The sequence below is a fragment of the Cervus elaphus genome, chromosome 11 (assembly GCF_910594005.1).
Source record: "Cervus elaphus chromosome 11, mCerEla1.1, whole genome shotgun sequence".
Classification (NCBI taxonomy): domain Eukaryota; kingdom Metazoa; phylum Chordata; class Mammalia; order Artiodactyla; family Cervidae; genus Cervus; species Cervus elaphus.
Genome location: NC_057825.1, coordinates 23372497 through 23398861, shown reverse-complemented (window position 1 = coordinate 23398861; position 26365 = coordinate 23372497). Strand labels below are relative to the sequence as shown.

At 41.8% G+C, this 26365-nt stretch overlaps 1 protein-coding gene across 1 annotated transcript in view; it reads left to right on the top strand.

The window, feature by feature from the left end:
• The window catches only part of NBAS (NBAS subunit of NRZ tethering complex), a 309213-nt gene that overhangs the window by 187316 nt on the left and 95532 nt on the right, over positions 1-26365 (top strand). The window contains exons 39-42 of the mRNA XM_043917136.1: positions 2760-2836; positions 3222-3359; positions 13303-13532; positions 17929-18039. Of these exons, the coding sequence (XP_043773071.1) occupies positions 2760-2836; positions 3222-3359; positions 13303-13532; positions 17929-18039 (556 nt within the window). The remainder of the gene's footprint in view (positions 1-2759; positions 2837-3221; positions 3360-13302; positions 13533-17928; positions 18040-26365) is intronic.

The following is a 26365-nucleotide window of genomic DNA, read 5'->3' as shown; positions in this document are numbered from 1 at the left end:
CCAGTGTGGTTGGCTTCTGGTGAGTTATCTCTTCCTGGCTAGCATGCAGCTGCCTTCTCACTGTATCTTTACCTCAGGGCAGAGAGAGGGAGAGGGAGGCAGAAGGTATGAAGGGGGCAGAGTATGGGTTTTCATGGGAAATAACAGGCGAGGTCTGGTAGGCATGCTTGAGCAAGCTTGAGATGAAGAGTTTGGGTAACTTGGGTGGACTCTGGGCCATGGGGTGATCTCTGGCTGTCTAGCACCTGGCCCTGGGGTGATCAGGGCAGAGGTCCTATTGTGCCTGGAGTGCAGAAGCCAGAGAAAGGGGCCGGTTCAGGGAATGGGCTCCGAGCTGGTTGGTCTGCACATCAGTGGTGCGCCCACAGGGACGCTGTTGGCTTTACTTGGCAACTGACTAGTCTGCCAATAGCCCAGATTGACAAAACTCTTCCCCCTCAAATGTCAGTGCTTTATAAATTGCAGAAAAGTTTTAAAATTGACGAAGACTGTTGTGAATATGGGGCTTCCCTGGTGACTCAGTCAGTAAAGAATCTGCCTGTGATGCACAAGGACCCGGGTTCAATCCCTGGGTTGGGAAGATCTCCTGGAGAAGGAAATGGCAACCCACTGCAGTAGTCTTTCCTGGAGAATTCCATGGAAGGAGGAGCCTGGCAGGCTACAGTCCATGGGGTCACAAGAGTCAGACACAAGAGTTGTATATATGAAATGAAATCTTTATGGTTATTATTCACTTGGAGCAAATATTTGTATTTTAAAGTGATTATTTTCACTATTTGTAAAAATAACAGTGATTCTTTGGACTCCTCTGAGGGTGATTTTTGTCATTACTTTTAGCTCATGGAAATTAACTATTTCTTTTCTCTTTTGTCTGCTAAAAGCTTTGTATTCAATGATATATGTTCAAGAAATGCTGGTGACCATCTTTTGAGTTGTAGCTGTGAAATGATATAACTATTTGAAAAATAAGCCTATTAGAGCTTATATTTTCAGATCTAGTTTTTCCCTCACAAAGTTCTCTCAAGGGAACTCTGCTTTATTCCAGCCACGTCGTCGTGACTGTTCTTTGTTGTTATTGTTTTTTGTTGGGTTGTTCTCCTTTTGGAATTTCCTTCAGGATCTGGAGCATATACTTAGGAATATCTTCAGGGGTAGCATATTTTTTCATCCCTTTAAGGTGCTTTGATTTTTGGAAATCGCCAAATGCACATTAAATGGAGTGTAAGATTGAGTTGATGATTGGATTAAAAACACAAAGAAAACAAGGAAAGAAAGAAAGAAAAAAGATCTGACTAGAGGTCAGTAATGGGACTGGGTGATTTTCCCAGGCAGGGCTCAGACCAGCCCCAAACACAACTCTGAGAGGGACGGTCCTCCATTAGCTGGGGCGTCGGCCACTCACCTGGAATAGGGGCTCCTGAGCCATGAAGAGACAGGGCTGGTTTTGATGAGTAGGTTTAGATTCTAAAAGCCAGTAAGGGCGGGTGGTTTGAAAACTGGCCTCTTTTGTACATGAGGAAGGGAAATATCTGAAGGAAGTAAAAATGGAGTGGAAAAAAGCTAGATGAGGTTGGAGGTTGCAATTGTAGAGGAAATGAGTATTTAAAGAACTCAGATTCTCTTACTAGAGGTGCTGTGCAAGAAGCCTAGTTCCCTTTTAGATGAGTCATGCACAGGACATGTCAAGTTTTAGGTCACTGCTGACACTCCGCCCATTTAGAGTTGGCTCATCTAGGCTCAGCTGGTAAAGAATTCACCTGCATTGCAGGAGACCAGGGTTCAATCCCTGGGTTGGGAAGATCCCCTGGAGAAGGGAAAGGCTACCCACTCCAGTATTCTGGCCTGGAGAAGTGTATAGTCCATGGGGTTGCAAAGAGTCGGACACGACTGAGCGACTTTCAGTTTCCTCTAATACACCATAAAATTATATGGTGTATTTATGAAGTGAAATATTACTTACTTTGAATTATTTAGATGCTGTTTACCATCATTAGTGAAGATTAGGAGAGTCTGTTCTCTATAAAAAAAGTTTACACTGATTACAGTGACTATCTGGTATTGGTCACTTAAGGTCCTAAATGAGTGCCTCCTTATTAATACAAAATGGATATAAACACAGATGTTATTTGCAGTGTTCTTTTATTAAATCCATGACATTGATAGGTTGTTGCTTATATAAAGAAGTTTTATAAAAGTTGTAGATGGTTGGGATGTTTTAAGATGTTATATAATGAAAGCATGAGACTGGTTTTCTTTTCGTGGAGTGTGGTGCAGAGAAAGAACACAGCCATATTGTCATGACTGTAGTAATCAAGAGAGTTATCCTAAGTCTGCTCTCACAAAGCTGTGTTGTTGTTCTGACCATGAGTGCTCACATGGTCATCTCCCACGGTAGCTGTCATTGATATCCAGAATTGTATAGCATGGCCTGAGTCTCTAAAACCAAAAGCTTAGCTGGAAGAGACTTCCTCACTGATCTGTTTGCACTTAGACTTTGTAGCTGCACTAACAGTAATCACATATGTAAGTAGCAAATGGCATAATGTGTCTTGAGTTAAGGCAAGACTACCATTTAACGTAGTTTCATATAATCTGTACTTCGATGGTGCTGAATAGACTTTCTCATAAAGCATCTTAAAAAGTTCTCTGAAGATAATTACAGTTGAAATCATGAAGGACTAAAATCGTGACACTTAGTAACCGTGACTGTCACATGGATCCTCAAGGAAAATAATGAATTTTTTTTTTTCTGCATTCAGTTCTCTTACAGCTAGCAAGTGACGCGTTACCAAATGATATGACCTTGGCTCTTGCTTATCTCCTGGCTTTACCACAGGTAAGTTTGCCCTTACCAAGAAAAAAGGACTTAAAAAATGAATAAACTGAAAGTCTTTACTGGGATTTTCACCGGTGAATTGTTTATTGCATGTTTCACTTCTTCTGGTTGTTCCTCTGCATAATGCAAGGGCTGTGGTCAGTATCTGAAGAGTAAAGTCTACAATGTTAGCTGAAATCTTGATTTTAAAATCTGCTTTCACATGCATAGGATCTGGCCTTTATAATCTGTCTGAATTTTAATGTAGTCATGTTAAGATGAGCTTGAGTCAATTTGATAGAAACTTTGAACCAAAATTCTACAGTAAGGACTAGAAATGTAATGGGTTATGGTGGTTGTGCTAATTTCCCTTCAGCTGAGCTCTTTCTCTTGTGTTCCCCCGTAGGTGTTAGACGCTAACAAATGCTTTGAAAAGCAGTCCCACTCCGCTCTCTCTCTCCAATTGGCAGCCTATTATTATAGCCTCCAGATCTACGCCCAGTTGGCTCCATGTTTCAGGGACAAATGCCATCCTCTTTACAGGGTGAGTCCTCACAGTTTCCACTTTATTAATGAGAAACGGTAAAGCTTTTCTAAAGTAGTTAAAACACGTGTTTACCTCTTTGGAGGGACTGAAGCACTTTGCATTCAGAATGCATTCACAGTGGCTGTGTTAGATGGAGTTGCTTTTCCAGGCATTAATAAGAGGCAGAGGTTCTAGTATGTAAGGTGAATGTTGATTTGCCCCTAACTTCTCTGTCATTTATTTTAATTTACAGCATTCTTAGGAAAGGCTGAAGTAGTAGAGGAGAAATGGAGAACTGGCTTTGTAACTACCTTTTCAAGAGGAAGATGACTCTAATTTAGGACAGTATGCAATGTCGTTCTTTGAATAGCACTGCACTTTTATTTATTTTTAAGCCAGAGAGGTATGAGAGTAGTAATTGTGCAGATGAAATGTTGAGACACACTATGCCTACTTAGCCCCATGCTTCTGACATCCTTTATTTAACTTTATTGTTAATTTCTGAGTGAGAGCACCTAAGCTTGACCTCAAGTTACATTGCCTTCTTTTTGGACCCGAAAGTGTTCCAGGTGCTGCTAGGAAATGGAAGGTGGTTTACTTGTATGCACCAGCTCTAAGCATCAGCATTCAGAAATGATCTCCTTTTTATACTGGATATTTTAAGAGAATTACCACTTTAAGAATAGATAAGCAAATAGATTAGACTTTCAAATCCACTCTGTGTACAGATTCAAGTTTCAGTATCTATTGAGGCAGGATTCTTCCTCCCCTGACCCAGAGCAGACTGCAGAGAAAGAATTTGGATGCCTTGGCCATCCAAAACATATCTAAGAGCCTGTAAGTATATGAAAACATTCTGTTTATGGCAAAATCTATGGCTTTCATTCATCAGTTTTTATTTAGAAAGAGAAAGGGGAATGAGGGAACCCTCTCTCATGCAGGTTACTCTCCCAAGGGCATCATCATTATGAGCGGGTATTGTTTTCAGAAATGGGTATATTAGGATGAAATTTGGGCCAAGAAAAGGACTGTCTTTTTTAGGCTAGTTCATATATTACTTTATTTTGGAAATTTTGATTTTTTTTTTGATAGCTACTGCTGCTTTGTACTACTTTTTTTCCCTATACTCTAGTAATTTTCCTTTGTTTTGCTTTTATATCACAGGTATGTTTTTGTTTGAGATAAGGAATTGACCTACTGTATTATAACTTTCGGGAAAGAAGTGATTATATATAGGTGGAAGTGTGGCAGGTTAATTTCTGGAACAGTGTACTTACTTAATGGAACAAGCATCGTCTCCTCCTTTCTGTTGCTTCTGCATTTTTTTTTCCAGGCATCTGGCAGAGTAGCCTTTCCAGAGTGGAGGTCTGGGCTTCCTCTTCTCCACTTCCAGTGCTTCAGTGGTTTCCCATGGTCCTAGCAAGGTCGTCTGGCCTCTGTCTGTTTCCTCACCTTCATTTTCCTTTTGTTCCAGCCATACCAACCTGCTTAAATTTCTCACACAGCCCTTGTGTTCTGTTCCTTGTCTTCAGCACATTGTACTCTTTTGCCCGTGATGTTGCGCCAGCGTGCCTTTGCTCAGTACTCGGGTCCTCCCACCTGGCGCCGTCCTGTCGTGCTCCCCGGCTGTGCTGGAGGCCCCTCTGCTGTCTGTACCGACTTTTCCTCCCCGCGTGACTTTTATACTGTGTTACTTTGAATTTGCCTGTTTTCATCTACTAGATAACAAGCTGTTTCAGGCCAGTGTCTGTGTTGTATTCGTTGGTTTCCTCGTTGCAGGACCTGGAATGTCAAGGGGAGTAAACGGATGTTCTCTGGGGTAGTATACTCAAAATTAATGAGCTGTCCTTCAGTACATAGGAAGCAGTTGGATTATGTGTGTGTTTATCAAAAATATTTGTCAGATGACTGCTTGTGCCAGGCAGTGTTCTAGATCTGGGGAAGACAGTAGTGGACAGCTTATATAAAAACCCTTCTCCTTTTCAGATTTATATTCTGTTTGGGGAGGGGGCACCATCAACAACAAAAAAAGTAAATAAAATATATTCTTTGTTTAGTTATGATAAGAGCTTTGAAAACAAAAAGCAAAGAAGAAAGTTAAGCAGTGGAGTACAGTTTAAAACAGGCTCAGGAAAGGCCTTAGTTAAGAGGGTGACCTTTGACTAAAGAAAAGGATAAGCATAGCATCAGGAAGACTGGGGAGAGGAGAGAATTCAAGATGGAGGGATGGAACCTGTAACAGAGAAGTTAATATGTCCCTGTGCCATCCTATGTACTCTAGTGTTTTTTCACAAGTATTTAAGAAAGTATTGAAATATTACTTTATAAAATGTGAGGCACAGAAGTGTTGCCCAACTCCAGAGGGAAAGGATAGCAGTGGAGTCGGTGACCAGACTTCACTGTGACCCGATCGGGTCTCCTCTCGGCTGGGAAGGTGTCAGGAGGGGTCACAGCAGTGGTGTATGTGGGGCTTGTTTAGGGGAGTTGTCTGGGAATGACAGAAGGATGAGACTCACCTTGGGAAGGCATAGGCTGTCTTAGTACCTTTCACATTCATTCTGCAGTTTGATCCATTGAGCAGCCTCATTTTGCAGAAGTGGCGGCCTCTGTGCAGAAGGTAAGACTCGGAAAAATTGGGTTACTTGCTCAGGGTCGCTCCGGTAGAAAGTGACCTCGGTCACCAGAGCTCCTGATTCCAGTCTTTCCCTGCCCGTCGCCTGGTCATGCGGCCACTCCAGCTTTGTTTCAGAAGCAGCGTGTCCCTGTGTTTCGGAGCCGAGTGATCTCTGGCTCGCACTCCCAGCATGATGTTTCTACCCGCTTTGCAGTGGCTGCTGGCTGAAATCTCTACTCCCCTGTTTGACTGGGAAGCCCCTCAGTGAACACTGGTAGCTCTTCCTCACCCTGCCAGTCATGATCCTGACACTGGCTCATTTGAAGTTTATGCTCTGACTGTTTGGCCTGTATATTTCTCTGAATTTGACATCCTTTCCCACATCTTGGTGTCTGTGCAGATGTAATTCTCCTGCCTGAAATACCTCTTGCTTCTTCTCCTAGCAGCAGATAAGTCTGAGCTTAAAAAAGCCTCCTGTGTGAAGCTTTCTCTGCTTCCTGAAATGATTTTTTAAAAAAATTTTCTATCTTACCTTTCTAATTATTGTAAATACATTTTTTTTTTTTAATTTGAAAAATAAAGTGAAAGTCGCTCAGTCATGTCCGACTCTTTGTGACCCCATGGACTGTAGCCTAGCAGGCTTCTCCGTCCATGGAATTCTCCAGGCCAGAATACTGGAGTGGGTAGCCTTTCCCTTCTCCAGGGAATCTTCCCAACCCAGGGATCAAACCCAGGTCTCCCGCATTGCAGGCAGATTCTTTACCAGCTGAGCCACAAGTTAACAAGACAGCTCTCTTTCAGATGTCCCCTGGAGCGGATCTTGTAGGCTGTGGTAGCCGGTGCACCTCGTCTTCTTTCCACATATGATCCTGTTGAGGGCAGGAATCCCCGTCTATTCTGAATCCCGAGGACATCACCCTCCTCTAGTTACTCAGTGACTGTTTGTTGGCATGTGACTAATTTGAGGAATCATTTCAGCTGCTACGGTTCGAACAGCCGTCAGTATTACATTTTGGGAGTCCTTACTTTTCATGGATGGGCCTGTTAGCTGGATGTTTTAAGTATGTTTGCATTGTCCATTGACTACCTAATGGCTCATTATTTGAATCTTTTCAGTATCTCTCCCTGCAAAAAAACACACTGCTGAGTTTGAATTAGACATGACAAACTCCTGATGAATCATCTTGGAAACGGAGATTCAAGTGGTTTCAATTTGTTGCCCACACATAATAACTCTCCACGAAGCTTTGCTTCCACTCAATTATCAGTTCAGCTTGTTTTTATTTGCGCAGTCTTTTCACGTTTTCTCTTTCCACCCCCTGCAGTTCTGAGCTGTGGGAATGATAACTTAGGTAGATTACTAGGTTTGAATGAAAGTATTGATATAATTTGTGGTGTCATTTCTGATAAGAAGCCTGTGCATCTTGGTGCGAAGCACATCCTGCGTCAGCCACACAGACGCCCAGGACCCGGCAGCAAACCTGGGTGATCATTGGAGCAGCCCAGCGGGCCTTTTTTCTTTTTAATATTTATTGATTGACTGATTGATTGATGGATTGATTTAGCTCGCTGCACCAGATCTTAGTTGCAGCATATAGAATCTAGTTCCCTGACCAGGGATCGAACCCCAGCCCCCTGCCCTGGGAGTGTGGCGTCTTAGCCACCTGACCACTGGGGAAGTCCCTCATGTTTCTTTTTAGAGATCTATAATGATGATTGGCAAATGGTCACTTGCAGAGAATTTCCTCTTCTAGTATTTGTCCTAATCAACTTTTTATGTTAAAAAAACAATGCACACATGGCAAAAAACAGATGATGAAAATAGGATAAAACAAAAGGTCAGTTTCCCTTTTGTATCCCTCCAGAAATAGTTACGGATGTACATATTTATATAACAACTTTTTAATACAGATATGAGTAAGCTATACACATTTCTGTACCTTGTTTATTTGTATCTTACCTTTGTAATTATTGTAATATTCTTTTTTACAAACTGCTTTTTTACAAACTGAAGTATTGTAATTTTTTTACAAATCGAAGTATTGAAATTTACAAAGTGTTTATTTCTGGTATACAAACAAAGTGGTTCAGTTATACATTATAAGCATGCAAGTATACACGTGCATATATTCTTTTCCATCGTAGGTTATTACAAGATATTGAACATAGTTCCCTGTGCTATACAGTATGACCTCATTGTTTATCTATTTTATACAGAATACTGTGTATCTGCTAATCTCAAACTCCTAATTTATCCCTCTTCACGTATATGCATCTTGAAGTATGATATCTCTAGCTAAAAAAAAAAAAAAAGTTTAAGAAGATAAAATCATTTAAAAATGGAAATGTGTCTTTTAGTTTTATATGCTAGAGAATCAAACCCAGCAGGGGATGAAATTCAAAACTTTATGGTAGACTATTTCTAAGATGCATTTTTTAAGCTACTAATTGAAAATACTAAGGAGAAAATTATCTCAAGCAAATAACAACCCTAGAGGGGAAACATACCACCTGTTTAAAACTTTCCAAACAATATTACCAAGAAATGGAGACTGTTAAGCCTGAATGGATTTATTACCTCTACTAGTTAGTAGTACTAGATGAAGTCATTCAGCATTCTAGTGTCATAAATATTTATGTACATTAAAAAAATTTTTTTTTTTTTTACAGGGACTTGGCCATAGTCTTTAAAGAAAGCATATTTTTTCCTACACCTTAAAGAAACTGCATTGCCAGATTTGGGGGAAAATTAGAATAATTTAATTCTCTACACTTCTTAAATTTTTGATGCCTTTTTATGTTTTCAGTTTTTGTAGTATCATTTCGATACTGAACATGGGCGATTTCAAAGCTACCTGTAAAGTCCTTCAAAAGTTTCTTAGATGCTAAAAGCTTTTGTACTCATGGATCATGTCTTTGAACTTAGGTGGAAAAAGAGGGAGAGAGGTTTGAATATACTCTGCTCAAAAATTAGTGACTTTACGTGTGAAGCTGGATGTAGGACATTCAAGGAGCTCTGCTGGTACAGTGGAGAGCCCATGAGATGAGAGACCAGGAGGCTTGAGTCTCTTCCTTGCTGTGAGACTCCAGCTCAGGATGCCTAATTAGAGATTGGCATCTATAAAGCAGTTACCAGCAGTCTCCTGTGCCCATCACTGGGTTGGTATGAAGGTCAGATCAAAATCATGTGAAAGTGCTTTATAAACTTTAATGCTGTGCACTTGTGAAGTGAATGAATGAATGTACGAAATGAAGTGTTGGGCTGAGTAAAGGATGCTTTTGGAATATATTGAGAGAAATTATGATGAGCCCAGGGGAAGAATTGTTACTAGAATTTAAAACTTACATTGGAAGTAATCATGACAGGTAAAGTTTCTGGAGGAAGGGACAGAAAGTAGTAGTGATAACGGTTAGAAAATAATTTGCATGGAAAGCTAGAACTTAAAACATGCTCATCCATCTACTCTCTATGAAGCGTGTGTCAAGAACAAAGTATTGGTCGGCCAAAAGATTCATTCGAATTTTTGCCCCAAATTGCATCTCTAGTAAGCAAAGGATCTGGTATATAAATTAGTACTACTGACATAAAATCTGCTGCTCCTCTTTGGTGTGCCCCGCCTTTACCCCACAGCTCTAACGTCCTGTGGGAAAGACACATTCACTAAGTACACATGGTTTCTGCCCTCCAGAAACTAATTTAATACTTAAAAGAGAGGCAATGTAAAGTATGCAACAGAAGTACAATGAAAATGTAACAGATGTATCAGTAATGTGCGTGCATAGTCATTCAGTCGTGTCCTTCTCTTTGCAACCCTATGTTCTGCTGCCTGCCAGGCTCCTCTGTCCGTGGGATTCTCCAGGCAAGATTACTGTAGTGGGTTGCCATTTCCCTCCCTCTCCATGGTCTCTTCCCGACCCAGGGATCGAACCCGTATCTTTGAGTCTCCTGCATTGGCAGACAGCTTCTTTATCACTGTGCCACCTGGGAATACCTTTGAGTAAATTCCATAATTGCTTTCATTTTTGGAGCCCCTCCTACAGACCAGGTCTTGGTTTGTGTATTTTATATATGTGTGTGTGTGTGTGTGTGTAGTTTCTTAGGCTTTGTGCAACCATGTAAACTATAGTATATTACCATTTTATAGATAAGACTATTAAGTTTGTAGTTGTCAAGTAGCTTGCACAAGGGCACCCAGCTAGTAACTTACGTGTATCCATGCTTATTACATTCTGTCATGCCATTTTCTTCATTGGAAAAAAGGAATAGGTGTTTTTTTGCCACATATGAAAATGAAGGTTGTATGTGGAGACTTGAAACTCTCTGTAAGATAAAGAAAAGCTGGTGTAATGTTAGTAGTGGCAGTTATGTTCATTATTGCTGTGTGCTATTCAATACTCTTGAAGCTGAACTCTCTAACCTGGTTTGGGAATTTGTTTCATAAATGGTGTTAGAAAGAGAATAGAAATGAGATCAGATATGTAGTGTATTCTCCCAATACAGGTACCAAATCCGTGCTGCTGTTGCTAAGTCGCTTCAGTCTGGTCCAACTCTGTGAGACCCCATAGAAGGCAGCCCACCAGGCTCCACTGGGATTCTCCAGGCAAGAACACTGGAGTGGGTTGCCATTTCCTTCTCCAATGCCTAAGAGTGAAAAGTGAAAGTGAAGTCGCTCAGTCGTGTCCGACTCTTAGCGACCCCATGGACTGCAGCCTACTAGGCTCCTCCATCCATGGGATTTTCCAGGCAAGAGTACTGGAGTGGGGTGCCATTGCCTTCCCCGATGAATCTGCTAGTGGAGTGCAAAACCAGTACAAAGAGCTCCCTGAAAGAACACCTCCAGAAGAGCTGTCCTGCTGCCCTAAGACCCCAGTTGCTGGATATTTGCTCCTGCTCTCTCTCTTTCTAGTCAGAAAAGTGCTCACCGGATGAGGTGGAGACGAGCAGGCAACAACAGGGCACACCAGGATGCAGAGCATGTGTGGATGGGCTGCTGGCTCCCTGGCAACATCCGTGTGCTGGACAGCTCCAGAGGGGGCTGTGCCTCTGGGCGGTGGTTCAGGGAGGGGCCTCATGAGCTTCAGTCTGTAAGCAGAAGGGAGCCGGGTTAAATGACAGATGAAGAGGCACTAAGAGCTGAGGAATGGAATCTGATTTGCCTAAATCCACTGCCAGATATGCCAGCCTTATACAGCTTATTCCCAAGTCACTTCTAAATGCAGTTAGATCAGCTTTATTCACTCCATCTTCCCATCAGGGCTTAGCCATCTAGGCTTAGCACATATTCTCGCCTTTACTGGAATTTGTTTCCCTTTTTTCTTTTTTAAATATAATTTTATTTATTTTTAGCCATGCTGGGTCTTCCTTGCTGCACAGGTGTTTCTCTAACTGCAGCAAGCAGAGGCTTGTTGCGGTGTGAGGGATTCTCATCGTGGTGGTTTCTCTTGTTGCAGAGCATGGGCTCTAGGGTGTGTGGGCTTCAGCAGTTGTGGCTCCTGGGCTCTAGAGCACAGGTTCAGTAGTTGTGGCCCATGGGCTTAGTTGCTCCAAAGCATGTGGGATCTTCCTGGACCAGGATTGAACCCATGTCTCCTGCATCGGCAGGTGGATTCTTTACCAGTGATCCACCAGGGGAACCCCTGTTTCTTGATGGCCTTTTTACTACTTAACACCTGAATAGTTAGACTAGAAATTAACTCTTCCACGAAGCCCTGCTTGACGCGTGCCCGAAGCCGACCCCTCTGTATTCATTCCCATAGCGCCCTGTGCTTAGTGGTTTCAAACCACTTATAGTCGTTTGCTTGATTGTCTTTCCTTATAGACTACATTCCTGGAGGAAAGGGTCACATCTTAGGGTGTCACCTGGCAATAATAGGTGCACAAAAAGTATTTGTTGAGTGAATGACAGATGATCTCACAGCTACTTACTTGAGAGCATTGGTTTTCAAAGCCAGGTCTTTTGACTTGAGACAGATATCTGCAGTTTTTGAGGATAGGACTCAGTGTATGCATAGAGATAGGGGAAACATTTGGTAAGGTTGACCTTTTCTTAAATCTACCTGTTGGAATCCAAGATTTCTTTAGTTGGTTTTTATCATTATTCCCAGACTGTTCCTTAATAGGATCAAGAGAGAGAATGTCAGGCTAGGTTTGGCAATATAGGCCCGACACTGATAAATCTCCTGTGCAGCTCAGAATAATGACTTATGCATGAGAAATGCTGACAGCTTATTATAATTAGATGTGTTTTAGAGAACCACAGGTAGATTAGGGAGTGTGTTTTTATTTTTTTCCTAATTTGCTTATATTAAAATATGCACCATGTCTTCTCAGAAGCTGGGAGGGATTGAGTTAGTGTTGTTCACATGTTAGGTAACTCTGGAATCATGGTGGAGCTGCTATGGCTTCACTGACACCCAGACCAGCTTTAATATAAATACATGTGGTCAGCTAACCACCTTTTCTGTCAGCTGATCAGTTCTGGGCTTTGTTATTTTTGAGTAATTGTTTTGTAACATCAGTGTCAATTTAGTCGCTCATGACTGAGGGACTGGTGTCTGACTCTTTGTGATTCCATAGACTGCATCATGCCAGGCCTCCCTGTCCATCACCAACTCCTAGAGTTTACTCAAACTCATGTCCATTGAGTCGGTGATGCCATCCAACCATCTCATCCTCTGTCATCCCCTTCTCCTCCCACCTTCTATCTTTCCCAGCATCAGGTTTTTTCAATCAGTCAAAGAATTACAGGACAGTGTCCCATTGAGCCCCAGACTGAGCCAAGTAAAAATTGGTTGCATACTTTCTTATGAAACTAGAGAAAAATGATGATTGTAGGAACAGGGATGGGTTTTTTTCCCCTTACTTATCCCTGGAGAAAAGACTCTTCTACTTAACTGTCTAGGCATTTCTAATGGGATTATTGAACTACAACTTTGTTATTGATAATACTTAGATGGTCCAAAGAATATTTATCCAGGGGCAATGATGACAAAATTGCTTCCAGGGTGAATTATTATAAATGATCAGATAATTAGGGAAGAGATCTGGAATAGGCTCAGCTATCTAATGGTAGTTGAAAAAGCAAGCATATGTATTTTTAAAGTGGATGGAGTTTTTAAGGTGGAAGAACAGAGCAGGCGTCCAAAAATCCATTCCTAGACTCAGTTTCTGTGTCCTGTTCTTATGGTCTGCAAAAATGGACCACCTCTGCAACAGACTTCCCAGGGTGGTTGTAAACCTTGATTAGATAGTGGCCGTGTGAAGGGCCAGACAGACGCCCAGTTGACGTGACCTTCTTCCCACTGTTACTATTTTTTTTTCCTAATTACTCTTTTTGTTATTCACAGGCTGATCCCAAAGAACTGATCAAGATGGTCAGCAGGCATGTGACTCTGTATGGACACGAGGCGTGGCCCGAAGACCTTGCTGCACTGACCAAGCAGTTGCACTACTACAATGAACGCTTGCTGGACTTCACTCAGGCTCAGGTCCTCCAGGGCCTGCGGAAGGGTGTGGACGTGCAGCGGTTCACGGCCGACGACCAGTACAAAAGGGAAACCATCCTTGGCCTGGCAGAGTAAGAGATACCTTTGTCTCATAAAGGGATGGGAGAACACACACAAGGACAAGCTGAGTCATCAGGACTATGAGTCACAGTCCCTTGAAGATGTACATTCATGGTTACCGTAAGCAGGGTTTCCCCTACTTCTTCCGATCCTGTGAGGGAAGTGTGAGTCTTCACAAACGGCTTGTTGGTGGGATCATGGTTAGCATGGCTGCCTTCTGAATGATCAGTAGATGCAGACTGTATTTCATGCTTGCAGATTTAAAATAGTAAGGATGATAATTATAAGAAAATTTCCCTATGATTTTGGTATCCCAATCCCAGTACCATGTTAGAGGTGATGCAGTATGATCAGGGGTTAAAAATATAAAGCTTACCGTGTGCGTGCTAAGCCACTTCAGTTGTGTCCTATTCTTGGCAACCCATGGACTGTAGCCTGCCAGGCTCCTCTGTCCATGGGATTTTCCTGGCAGAAATACTAGAATGGGTTGCCTTGCCTCCTCCAGGGGATCTTCCTAACCCAGTGATTGAACCCAGGTCTCTTATGTCTCCTGCATTGGCAAACAGGTTCTTTACTCTGAGTGTCACCTGGGAAGCCCATGAAGCTTACTTTAGAAATTTAAAAACAAGATTGCCTTTGGTTCCTGGCTGGAATCTCACTTTTCTACTACATGGCTGTTTAATTTCCTCACTGTGTTAAAAATAGGTACAGTTGACTTAATCTAAGAGGAGGGACCACGTGTTGTGGGTCCAGGGCACCTTCATCTGTCCTGGGTTCCTAGAGAAAGCAGATCTTCCACTCTGGCAGTTTCTCTTGTTCGAGGCCTGTAGCAGCTTCCGTCTTTTCCTTTGTCCCTTAGCCCTTTCCAGAGAAAAGTTAGCCCTTTTGTGAGAGGGTAGTACAGTTCATACCTGTGGGAATGTCCTCTTCTAGGTATGGAGTTCCCCTTGGTTTTAATACTGGTCCTTATTTTTTGTTTTCGATCAAGTGAGTTCTCATCAAATGAGAATTACATGTCAGGTGTTGGGGAAGTTAAACAAGATATTTTTATAAAGTGGGCTCACCCACAATGGTTATTAAGTTAGAGGTATGTTTTGTTTTTAACACCCTGATGTGTGGAGTGCTTCTTATGGGCCTAGACTGGTGTTAGATGCTCTGTAAACTTTATTTTGAAAACATCTTTTAATCCTTAAAGGTAACCCTCTGATACAAAATGTTGTTATCCCCATGTTTTAGCTGAAGGACTTAAAAGTGTTTGTCACTCAGTCATGTCTGACTCTGTGCAACCCCATGGACTGTAGCCCACCAGGCTCCTCTGTCCATGGGATTCTCCAGGCAAGAATACTAGAGTGGGTTGCCATTTCCTTTTGCAAAGAACTTAAGGCTTATTAATATTAAGTAATTGACCCAAGTTTCCATAGATGGTAAGGATCACAGCAGTGATTTCCTGCTACCTACCAAAGGCATCACATCTTCAGCACGATGCACCCTCCCCACACTGCCTGATTGTATTCTCCCAGAAGCATTGGTATGCAGTTCAGTCTAGGTTTCTAGCCTTTGAAACAAGGTTAGACTGTGCCTACATTTTACAATTATTAATCTCTCCTGATAAGTACCTTAAAATCAGCAGTAAAGAATCTGCTTGCAATGCAGGAGCCGTAGAAGATGCTGGTTCGATCCCTGGCTCAGGAAGGTCCCCTGGAGTAGTGCATGGCAACCCACTCCAGTATTCTAGCCTGGAGAATCACATGGACAGAGGAGCCTGATGGGCTACAGTCCATGGGGTCACAAAGAATCACACATGACTGAAGTGACTTAGCACGCACTCAAGAGAAGTACCTTAAAATAGCAAAGACAGTCTTGATTATGGCAGTGGTCTTTGCTATTTTTCATCATTATTCTTAAATCTTAAAGCAGCAAAATAGCTTTGGAACTCTAATAGTACTTTATGTTATCCTGGGCTTTTTTTCCTATGAGAAGACATTCAAATTCTTTTTATAGTGAGGCAGGGAAAAAGGAGATCAAAGAAAGATAGTAGGGACAACCTATGGGAGAATTCAGTTAAGAGAAATGTACAGTTTTATTTTTTCTCTTCCCCTCTGTTCTCCTGGAGGTTCATAATTTCTTAGGTTCATTTAATGTCCAATTTGAAAGTGACTGAAGAGATAATTTAATCCAGTCTCCTTACTTTCAGAAGAGAAATGTGAGAAGCACAGAGCTTTAAAGCGTTATTCAAGGTTGCAGAGCCAGGAGTTGAGCCTGGGCTTCCTATTGCCAAGTCCAGTGGGCTTTTCTTTGGGCATTTGGTAATCCTGAGTGAGATTGTTTATGGTTTATTAGAAGAAGGTTATTATGCAGATACAAGTTGACAAGATAAGGCATGCCTTACATCATCAATTACATTTTGCTAGGGCTTTGTCTTGTCTTTTTTTTTTAAGCTTCCAGCTAGCACATGCTATTTGAAACATATCCTAGAGGACAAATATATGCTTTTGATAAATATATGATATAATCTTCTCCACAATCTGTTGCTTATAAATATACACCGCAGTCTTTAGATGGCTTGTTCAAAATATCTCAAAGTATCTATGAGTATTCTGAGTTAGCAATTCTGATTTGGAGACAGCATTTTAGCGTCTCACACAAAAGAATTCTTGAAGAACCTGCTTCCTTCTGTTTTGCAGCTCTACCTTCAAATGTGGCCATTCTTTATTTTCTTACTAATTGTATGTCCATTTTAATGGCCGTTGTTTTCTGTGCATACATTGTAGTTGTCCTTTTTTGTCCGTATTATCTTAGTTATTACTGTCTCAGTGGCTAGGGTGACTTTGAGGAAAACAGAATATACTTTGGTTTCTTCCCACTTTTATCAGATAATAAAGACGTGAATACTTGGCACACACCTGGTGTCAGATGCTGTCCCGGACTCTCATAATAGGAAGGGTGAACCGCTAATGGTCCCTGTTCTCCACAAACTCTCATTCTATCCTGTGGATGTCAGTACTCAATAAATCGTTTAAGAAATAATTTTTAATGACAGTTATCTAATAATCCAGGTATTGGCAGACTTAATTCAGTCCTTATCTCTTTTCTATAGTCTATGAGCATAGAATGGCTTTACCTTTTTAAAAATGGCTTACATTTTTAAAGGTTTTTGGAAAAACAAGAGTAAAAAGCAATAGAAGAATATGCTTCTGAGACCGTATGGTGGTAAAGCCTGGAAGATTTACTATTTGGCTTTGAATGGAAATCATTTGCCAGCTGCTGGATGATCCAACTTACAAATTTCAGTTTCCTTAGTGAGGCTAAATGTAGTCTTAGCAGTATTACTTGATGGTAATAGGAATTTCATTCCCGTTTCTGTGGGTTTTGTCCACCATCCTTCCAGTGAAGAATTCCATCCTTATGTTTCCTTTATTTCAGGAAAGTTGGGGTCTTGTGACTGTCTCTCCAAAATGGCCTTTATGTGGGTGCTCTGGACCAGAATTGTTTACATATGTAGAGATTCTCAAATCTGATGACATCATTCCCTGGTTTGAACCGTTGAGTCTCCATTGCCTGTAGGATAAAGTATAGGTCCTTCAGCAGACCTGAAGACCCTGTGCATTCATGGTTGTGACACTCCTATCAAAAGTCCATTTGTCTCTTCTCCCTATTTACCACCTCTGCTTAGTTAATCCCTGTTCACTCTCTTATCTGTATCCTCACAGTATTTTGTAGTCTTTTAACATTCCCCCGTTCTGTTTGATGCCTGATTCATACCTCACACACTCCATTAGGCTGTGAGTTCGTCAAGAAATATCTTGTTGTTTTGATATCTTAAGCAGCTGGCACAATAGCTGGCCCAGTGTAGAAAATGAGAATTTATTGAGTGACTGACTATGATTTTCTGAGATTTACCTGTGGGTCAGGGATCCATTTCTTTGTATTCTTTTTTCACTGTAGGCTCTGGTATCTAGACCATAATTTTTTGATCTCAGTACGTTTTGGACTGGGTCATTCTTTGTTACAGGAAGGCTGTTCTGTGCATTGTAGGTTGGTCAGCGGCCTCCCTGACCTCTGCCCACTAGATGCCAGCCTCTTTCTCCTTTTCCTCGCCCACCATGACAATAAAAAATGTCTCCAGACAAAATTGTCAAATGTTTCCTGAGGGGTGCCGAGTCACCCTTGTTTGAGGTCCATTGATCTAGATGATTCCTGGGTCAATTGCAACACACCGCAATGAAGAAGGAGCGTTAAAATCCCTTGGGTGTACTTTTCCTGAATTACTGTGAAATGTCTTAAGAGGGTCTGCACTGGCTACATCCCCTTTAGCTGGAGAGCAGTCCTAATGAACGCTTTCTCTGCTGATTAAGGTCACGTGTTTCTCTTCTTTCCCTTCCCTGTGGTTGATGCACATTTGTGAAGGACACTGGAGGAAAATGTCTACAGCATCGCTCTTTCTCTGGCCCAGCGCTACAGCGTCTCCCGTTGGGAGGTTTTCATGACCCATTTGGAGTTCCTGTTCACAGACAGTGGGTAAGCATGCGACTCGTGTAAGTTTATGTCCATGTCTTTTTTCAGAGTCTGTTTTAGAGGAATCTTGAAGTTGTGCTGTTCAATTTCACTTTTCCTTTTGAGCTGTTGTCGACTGGTCTCTGTACAATCTCTCTTCATACATCTCTTTAGACACCAATATGCTAAGGATCGTCTTAGTTTTTGTTTTCAGTAATAATAATCCTGAATTTGAGACTTTTTATTCATTGATTCAAAGATATTTACTGAGAATCTCTTGTGTACGAGAAATAGTGTTAGGTCCTAGGGTTACAGTTGTGAACAAAAGCAGACATTTGGGTTGTCCTGGAACTTTTAGTCTAGGGTAGGAGACAGATCATAATTGAATAATGACATAGGCAAGTGTGAAATTAAAACTGTGACAGGCCCTGTATAAGAGATCCCAACTAGGGGATTTGGCATAGTTAGGGAGGACTTTCCTGAGGAAGTAACTCTTGAGCTGAGTCATAACTATTGACTCAAAATTAAGTGTTGAATATACTATGAGAAGATGGGAAGCATTTTCTAGGAAGGCAGGACAGTTGACTGTAAAAAGCCCCTTGACAGGATGGAACCTGACTTCTGCAGGCCTAATAGATGAGGCCCTGAGAGTCAGTGGAGCATGATGTGAGATGGGGGGAACCAGACCTTGTAACAAGACCATGTGGGCCCTATCTAGGGCTGCGGGCTCTTTCCTGAGAGTGATAGGAAGGTACCTAAGGATTCTGATAAGACAGAGAGGTAACATGATCAGGTTTTCATTTTGGTAAGATCATTGTGGCCACCATGTTGAGGAAAGATTTTAGGGAGGCCATTGCAGACATATATGGACTGTTTAGGGAATTATGATAGTAATAGACTATAGGACGGGTGAGCATAGCCTGGAGTAGGGTTTTGAAAGTATAGGAATGATGAGAATGGGCTTCAGAGATACCTGCAAAGTGAAATAGATGGCACTAAATAAGTCAAATAATAAGGATAAACTAGCTATGGAGGTGAGTGAAAGGAAGAGGGTCAAAAATTATGTCCAGGGCTTTACTTGCTCAGTCCATTGGATGATGACATCATTTGAGACAGAAGATACTAGTTAGGGATACACGGTTAGGGGAGGGTGAGGAAAAGGCAAAGGAATAGAAGTGTTATACATGTGGCAGTTCCCAAGACGAAAGATCAAGTGGACAGTGTGTCTTACAGATTTGGGATTCATAAGGAAAGGTGGAGTTTGGAGATAGTAATTTGGGAGTCATAGGCACACAGATGATAAATAAGCCATGTTGCTGGTATTCTTTGGGAGTGATTGTAGAATGAGAGAGGAGAAAGACTTAAGACAAACTTTGAAGACCTTCCACAATTAGGAAGAGGAAGAGCTGCCGCAAAAGGGACAAAATCAGCAATTGAGAGGGAGGAATGTTGTTCTAGGGAAGCTATGGGACAAAAGGGTTTAAAGAAGAGGGGTAGTGTTGAATGGTCAGTTCAGTTCAGTTGCTCGGTCGTGTCCGACTCTTTGTGACCCCACGGGCTGCAGCACGCAGGATTCCCTGCCCATCACCAGCTCCCGGAACTTACTCACTCATGTCCATGCAGTCGGTGATGTCATCCAGCCATCTCATCCTCTGTTGTCTCCTTCTCCTCCTGCCTTCAATCTTTCCCAGCATCCCAGTTGAATGGTCAAGACCTGTTATAACTTATCATCTTTAATTTTATTAATATTTCTGGAATTCCACAATCTACATCTTAAATATTTATGAAATTGTTACATGGGTGACAGTATTAATCTGTGATAAATATTGCAGTAACTTCACCATTTTGGAGGCATAGACATGTTCAAATAAATGTTTATTAAAAAAATGCATATTGGCTTAAAAAATTTTGGCATTTTATTAAATGTCTCTTTTCATTGACTGTTCCATAAAAGGTTGTCATATCTGTCCAAACAGGATGCCCCATTGGTCTCTGAGTATATTATAAATTATCAGGCAATCCAGTGACGTGCATGACTGTTCCCAGCGCATCGTTACAGCGGATCGCAGTGTGGTTATGCAGATTCACAGCAATTACAAAAGCAGGAAATTATTATCTCCTGATGTCAGTACTTACGAGCAACAAAACACCTAATGTTGATTTAGCAAGTGATGTTTGGTGCTCCCTGTTCTTTACTTAAAAGACTGTTATTTGCCATATTATTCAGTCCAGCTTAGTCACACGAGTATTAAAGATCAGCCATTAATACAGTAGAAATTGCCCAGTATTTACTTGCTGAATCAATGCCAATAAGATGTCAATAGATTGGAGTTACAAGAAAAAGACGTTCTTTATTTTAGAGTTTTTGTGTTACTATTCCTTTAAAAAAGTCATCTTTGCCCCCGAAGTTGATTTTTCTATAATTTTGCCTCTCCTTCCTCTTGGTTGAATTTGGAGGTATTTCCTCATCTCAGCCAGTGTACACAGAAGCAGGCACACAGGTGGATGAGGCAGCCTTGTACACTAAAGCAGACGCTTCTGATCAAGAAACCGTGAGTACATCCTGATAGTCTCGCCAGCTGTGTGTCAGCCTGCATGGGAGAATTCAGTTCTCGGAAACTCATTCTCCTATATTCTTAAGTCATAAATGATTTCATGGTGAAATGTCAAACCTACAGAACCTGACACATGATCAATCCTTAATGAATGGTAGTGATTACTGGAATTTCACTCCTGTAAGAAAGAGATAATTGTCATAAACACCCAAACTTGAGTTCCTGGTCTCCTTTTCCCCTTGTTTCTTCTCATTTTCTTTCTTTTTCTTGGTAGTTTTCAATATCAGAGATGGTTTTGTGGGTCCGTGTGCCTGCCGTCAGCTCCAGCTGGCCGGCCCTGACTCTGCTGGGCGCGTTCAGCTTCCTGAACTCAGGGCTGATTCTTGCTCACCACAGCCTTCACAGCCCTCTTCATCTCTGGGCTGTTCTAGGCACTTTGGTGCATCTTAGAGATGGCGTTAACTACTAGTGCCTGTGTGGCCTGGTGTGAGGCCGTGGGCTTTGGAGTCAGGCCACATTTCAAGATCCAGCTCTGCTCCCATAACCCCAACTGTGTAGCCTTGAGCAAGTCTCCTGATCCTCTTGCATTGCTGTTTTCTTAGTTATGAGGACCATGATCCCCACCTGGTTGTGGTTGTAAAGATTAGAGAAAATCTGTGGCAGGTGTGTAGCCAGAGGGCTATTCAGTCTGTCAAGATTATTCCTGTTATTGCTCGTGTCAATTCTGCTGATTCCATCACTGTCTTTAAGTTTTGGATACGGGATCATTTTGAAATGGCAGAGGATGCTTCTAGTTGGCGGAATAGTGCCTTTGTTTATTCATGAAGAATTATCATCATCTCTTTTACTAGTACCTTTGTATTTCGAGCACAGATTTAAATGTTGAACAAAATGGACTCCTCCTTACCCTTATGGAGCGTATATTCTAATTGGGGAGACCCGCACCACACACAAACACACACATACACACACACACACACACACACACACACACACCAACTAAAAACAAACTGCTAGTCATAAGAAGTACCACACACACACACACACACACACACACACACTTAACAACTAAAAACAAACTGCTAGTCATAAGAAGTACCACAGACACACACACACACACACACACACTTAACAACTAAAAACAAACTGCTAGTCATAAGAAGTACCACACACACACACACACACACACACACACACACACACACACTTAACAACTAAAAACAAACTGCTAGTCATAAGAAGTACCATAAAGGAAACCCACAAGAAGCAGATAGGAAAGACCTCTCGTAGGAGATACAAACAGATCACTCTTGGAGAGAGGAAGAAAAGGCATTTGCAGAGGGAACCAGTTCTGGGACAGTGGATTCTTGGAATTTTTGAGTAGAGGAACAGCTTTGGTGGTTGGAGTGAATGGAGTCCAGTGAGCAAAGGAGGATTACACAGGGGCCAGAGATACCTTTGACTGTCAGCTTTGAGAACAACCTCAGTCTCTTCCTTCTTATTTAAGCTGCAGACCTGAAGGCCACACATCCTACACTTTCATTTCACTCTGATATGTGCTTTTCCATCACCCAGGGGATTGATTATCTGCATGATCTTGCTTGGGTGGCGGAGATCAAGTGAGATACCTCTTCATCTCAGCTGGTCAGTTCAGTGCCACCTCTTTAGACGCTGAGAAGGGCCTCTGCCTGTGCTGTGCTGTTTTGCACAATCAGTTGTATATTGTCTGCTAGGACTCTGTGGTCTCACATATAAGGATGGACAAGAGCACATTATAGCTGTGAGGAAGTCAATGAACTCTAATGTATCTACCTATTCCTGTGTTGAAACAGAAGCTGAGGGTTTCTGTTGTTCATAGGCTGATGTCCAGAGTGCCATGTAGAGAATTCTCAGTTCTGGCTTTCATCTCTTGGCTTAGTTGAAGAGTTAGGGTGAGAATAGTTAGTGTGTGAAAAGGGGGATTTAAAGCAGCTTAGCTTTTTGAAAGTATGTTGTAACATTGAAAAGTTATGTAAATAAAAATTCAAGTCCAGGAAGAATCCATATCAGGGTCGAAGGATTGACTATAGAAATTCAGGTCATACATCTTACCCATTTTTTAAAATTGAGCCATGTATTAACTTTTGATCTTTCTTTGGCCCAAAGGGCCATGATATTGATCACAACTGTGATTTGCCTTGTGCATAAGAAAAAAATCTACTAATCCTAAAAACGGAAGAACTAAATGCTGCTGCTGCTGCTAAGTCACTTCAGTCGTGTTCTACTCTGTGCGACCCCATAGACGGCAGCCCAGCAGGCTCCCCCGTCCCTGGGATTCTCTAGGCAAGAACACTGGAGTGGGTTGCCATTTCCTTCTCCAATGCATGAAAGTGAAAAGTGAAAGTGAAGGCGCTCAGTCGTGTCCGACTCTTAGCGACCCCATGGACTGCAGCCTACCAGGCTCCTCCGTCCAGGGGATTTTCCAGGCAAGAGTACTGGAGTGTGGTACCATTGCCTTCTCCAAGAACTAAATGCTACCATTACCCAAATGGAGGCAATTCTTTTCATATATCTGCTACCTTCCTTTCTGTGTTACGATACTTAAGGCTACTTTTCCCCCAAATAGTAAAGAAAAAAATTCCTTTTACTGGCATAAAATGTAGTAAGACAAAGATGCATCTGGAGCCTGTTCTCATCTTGTGAAAAGTGCTCAGTCTTTGAATACTACAGGTCTGGATTCACACCACAGCTCTGTGACTTCCTTCTAATGTGTCCTTGGTGAGCAAGTTGTTTCATCCTTCTACTCCTAGAGTTTCCTCCTCTGCAAAATGAGTATTCTCACTCCATGTTGCAAAACTGCTTCAAGCTTTGAGATATTTATATAAAATACCTGGCATGTTGTAGTAGATGCTCAGGGGTGAAAAAAGTAGCTATTTTAAAGTCTGGGCTTCCCTGGTGGCTCAGTGGGGAAGAATCTGCCTGCCAAGCAGGAGACACAGGTTCAGTCCCTGAGTTGGGAAGATCCTCCAGAGAAGGAAATGGCAACCCTCCCCAGTATTCTTGCCTGGGACCTGGGAAATCCCATGGACAGAGGAGCCTGGTGGCCTGACCCCACAGAGTCGCAAAAGAGTCAGACATGACTTAACAACTAAACAACAACAGCTGTTAATTCTGGAAACAGGCCAGATTTACTGAACTCACCCTCTGACAGCTGTCAACCTAAGGTTGCAGATCTGATTTTTGAACAGTTATTTTTCAGGTCAATGTGAATGTCAATTATAAGATACCTGCTTTATAAGAATTAAATGAGATAGCATACTTGCTATCTAAGAAGTGCTTAGTAAAGGATGCCTATTGCTGTGTCTGTGCTATAATATCCTTTAAAATATTTTTGGTAGAGAAATAATAATAGGAGACTCTATAAACCAGTCAGAGTTGGCAATTTATGAGAAATGAGAAGGCTTAAGGGGTCAGGCTTGTCCTTCTGGAGGAGACGAGGCCTGTTCACATGGCCTTCCTTCCGCATAACCGCTCCATCCGTAGAAACCGTTCCGCAGAGGAGCTTGCCAAGTGCCAGTGTGATGAGAAGTCGACTCCGAGGTCCTCATTACTGAGCCTCTCATGAAGTGCGTAGGTGACCTTGCAGAGTGAAAGTTCATTTTGTGGTTTGTGAAGGCACTTGGCTAACATGCTGGAGAAGCTGAAAAAGGCCATCATTTTTTCACCCCATTTCCCTCACTTAATCACATATGCAGCTGTCAGGCAGCGCTACAGATCAGGTCTGTGCCATCAGGTTCCTTTGGAGGCATTTGTGTGGTAAATATCTTCGACTGTTTCCTTCACATCGAGGAGGAGTTTCCCTCCTCACATTGGAGAAGCTGTGATTTAAAGGGTAGAATCGTCTCTTTCCACAGTGGTGGAAAGAGTCAGTGGTGGGGGCCTGTTCACCCGTGGTCATGGTCATTCATGTGGGTTGATGTATCTTCATACTACTGGGGTTAGTCTTTGGAGGGCCCCTCGGCCCACCCATCCCTCTGCTCCTTCCAGCCTTTCCCAGGAGCCCTCACCTCTCTCCTTCCAGCCCCCTCTGTGTACTCCTTACAGTCAACTCATGGAATGGTGTATCACTCAGTCTCAGATTAAGTAAAGTATAATACATTTGAATAAACTTGTTTCCCTATACGAATATAAGTCCTTTCAATTCATGCTGTTCTTGAATCACATTTTTGGGTTATTGACAACCAGAAGCCATTACAGAACCCCTAATCGTGGGATTAGTACCAATAATTTATTCCTTGTGCCTTTAGTACAACTAATGCTAGCTTCTTCCTGTAGTTAATCTCTGAAAGTTAATGAGCTGCCTTACAGCTAAAACTTAGAAAAAGCACTTAAACAGTTTTTAAGGGCAACCACTGATTTGATTAGTGAAAAGTCCACATGGTATTTCTTCCTACTCTTCTTGAATGCGTTCTTTGGAATTGTTTTCTAAGTAGAGATTTCATTTCTTGTTCCAAAGGGAAGATAACAGCTTCTTTCGATGGAACTGTTAAAATGGATTATCGATTACTGGCATCTATAAAAGATCTTAGTACCTTGTAATTTACTGAAGAGGGAGGTTTTCGTATTTATCATGTGTCAGTAAAGATATTCCAGTATCTCTCTTGACAAGATAATTAGGGAAAATTGCATGTTGAGCAAACTGAATTGCAGGCACAGGAGAGTAGGTGGGTGGGAAGGGGGTCGGTAATGTTGACTGAAAGAGACTATATTCAGAATCAAGTCAAACATAGATGAGCTAAAGCTATTATGATTTAGTCATTGTCCATTTTGTAAATGGGTCTGTCTTAGATACTCTGTTTATCAGGTGATAGGAATGAAGTATGACAGGAGAACTCTTAGGTTTTTGCCACTGGGAGAGAGAACTAATGTCTGTGTTAGAGAAGGAATCCTGTTTTTGAAATGTTTATCAGTACAGCTGCTGGAGCTCCATCAATTGCTGGCTACTTTGTGACCAGGTGAGCAGACCCATCCACACAGAGTCCCCACTGGATACTTGGTCTTAGGCAGGCCACTCGTCTCTAATGACAGTTTCTCATCTGTAAGTTGGTAATTGGGCTTGCATGGTGACTCAGATGGTAAAGAATCTGCCTGCAGCACAGGAGATCTGGGTCGGGAAGATCTAGAGAAGGAGATGGCAACCCACTCCAGTATTCTTGCCTGGAGAATCCCACAGACAGAGGAACCTGACGGGCTACAGTCCATGGGGTCACAAAGAGTTGGACACGATGGAGTAACTAACAGTTTCACTTTCAAGTTGCTAATTACCCAGATTCCACTTGTCTGACACAGTTATCAGTGTAACAAGTGCAAGGTGTTCTTTGTTGTTTTTTCTCTTTTCCTTCTTCCATCAAGCATGTTCTTCTGCTTGCAAATCTTTGTGAGTATGAATCATCTTAACAGGATGACACAGCTTCCTATTTACTTCTTTACTACATTGTCTTCAGACTTCACTTAGCATATTACAAAGGAACATCAGAAATTCTGTGACTTTCATATACCACTGGGTATACAGTACAGGCATACCTTGGAGATATTACAGGTTTGGTTACAGATCGTTGCAATAAAGCCAATATCACAATAAAGCTAGTACATGAGTTTTTGTTTCCCAGTGCATATAAAAGTTACATTTACACTGTATTGTAGTCTAAGTGTGCAAAAATAATTACATCTAAAAAACGTGCAGACCTTAATTAAAAGATACTTTATTGCTTAAAAATTCCAAAACAATTGCAATAGTCACATCAAAGATCACAGAT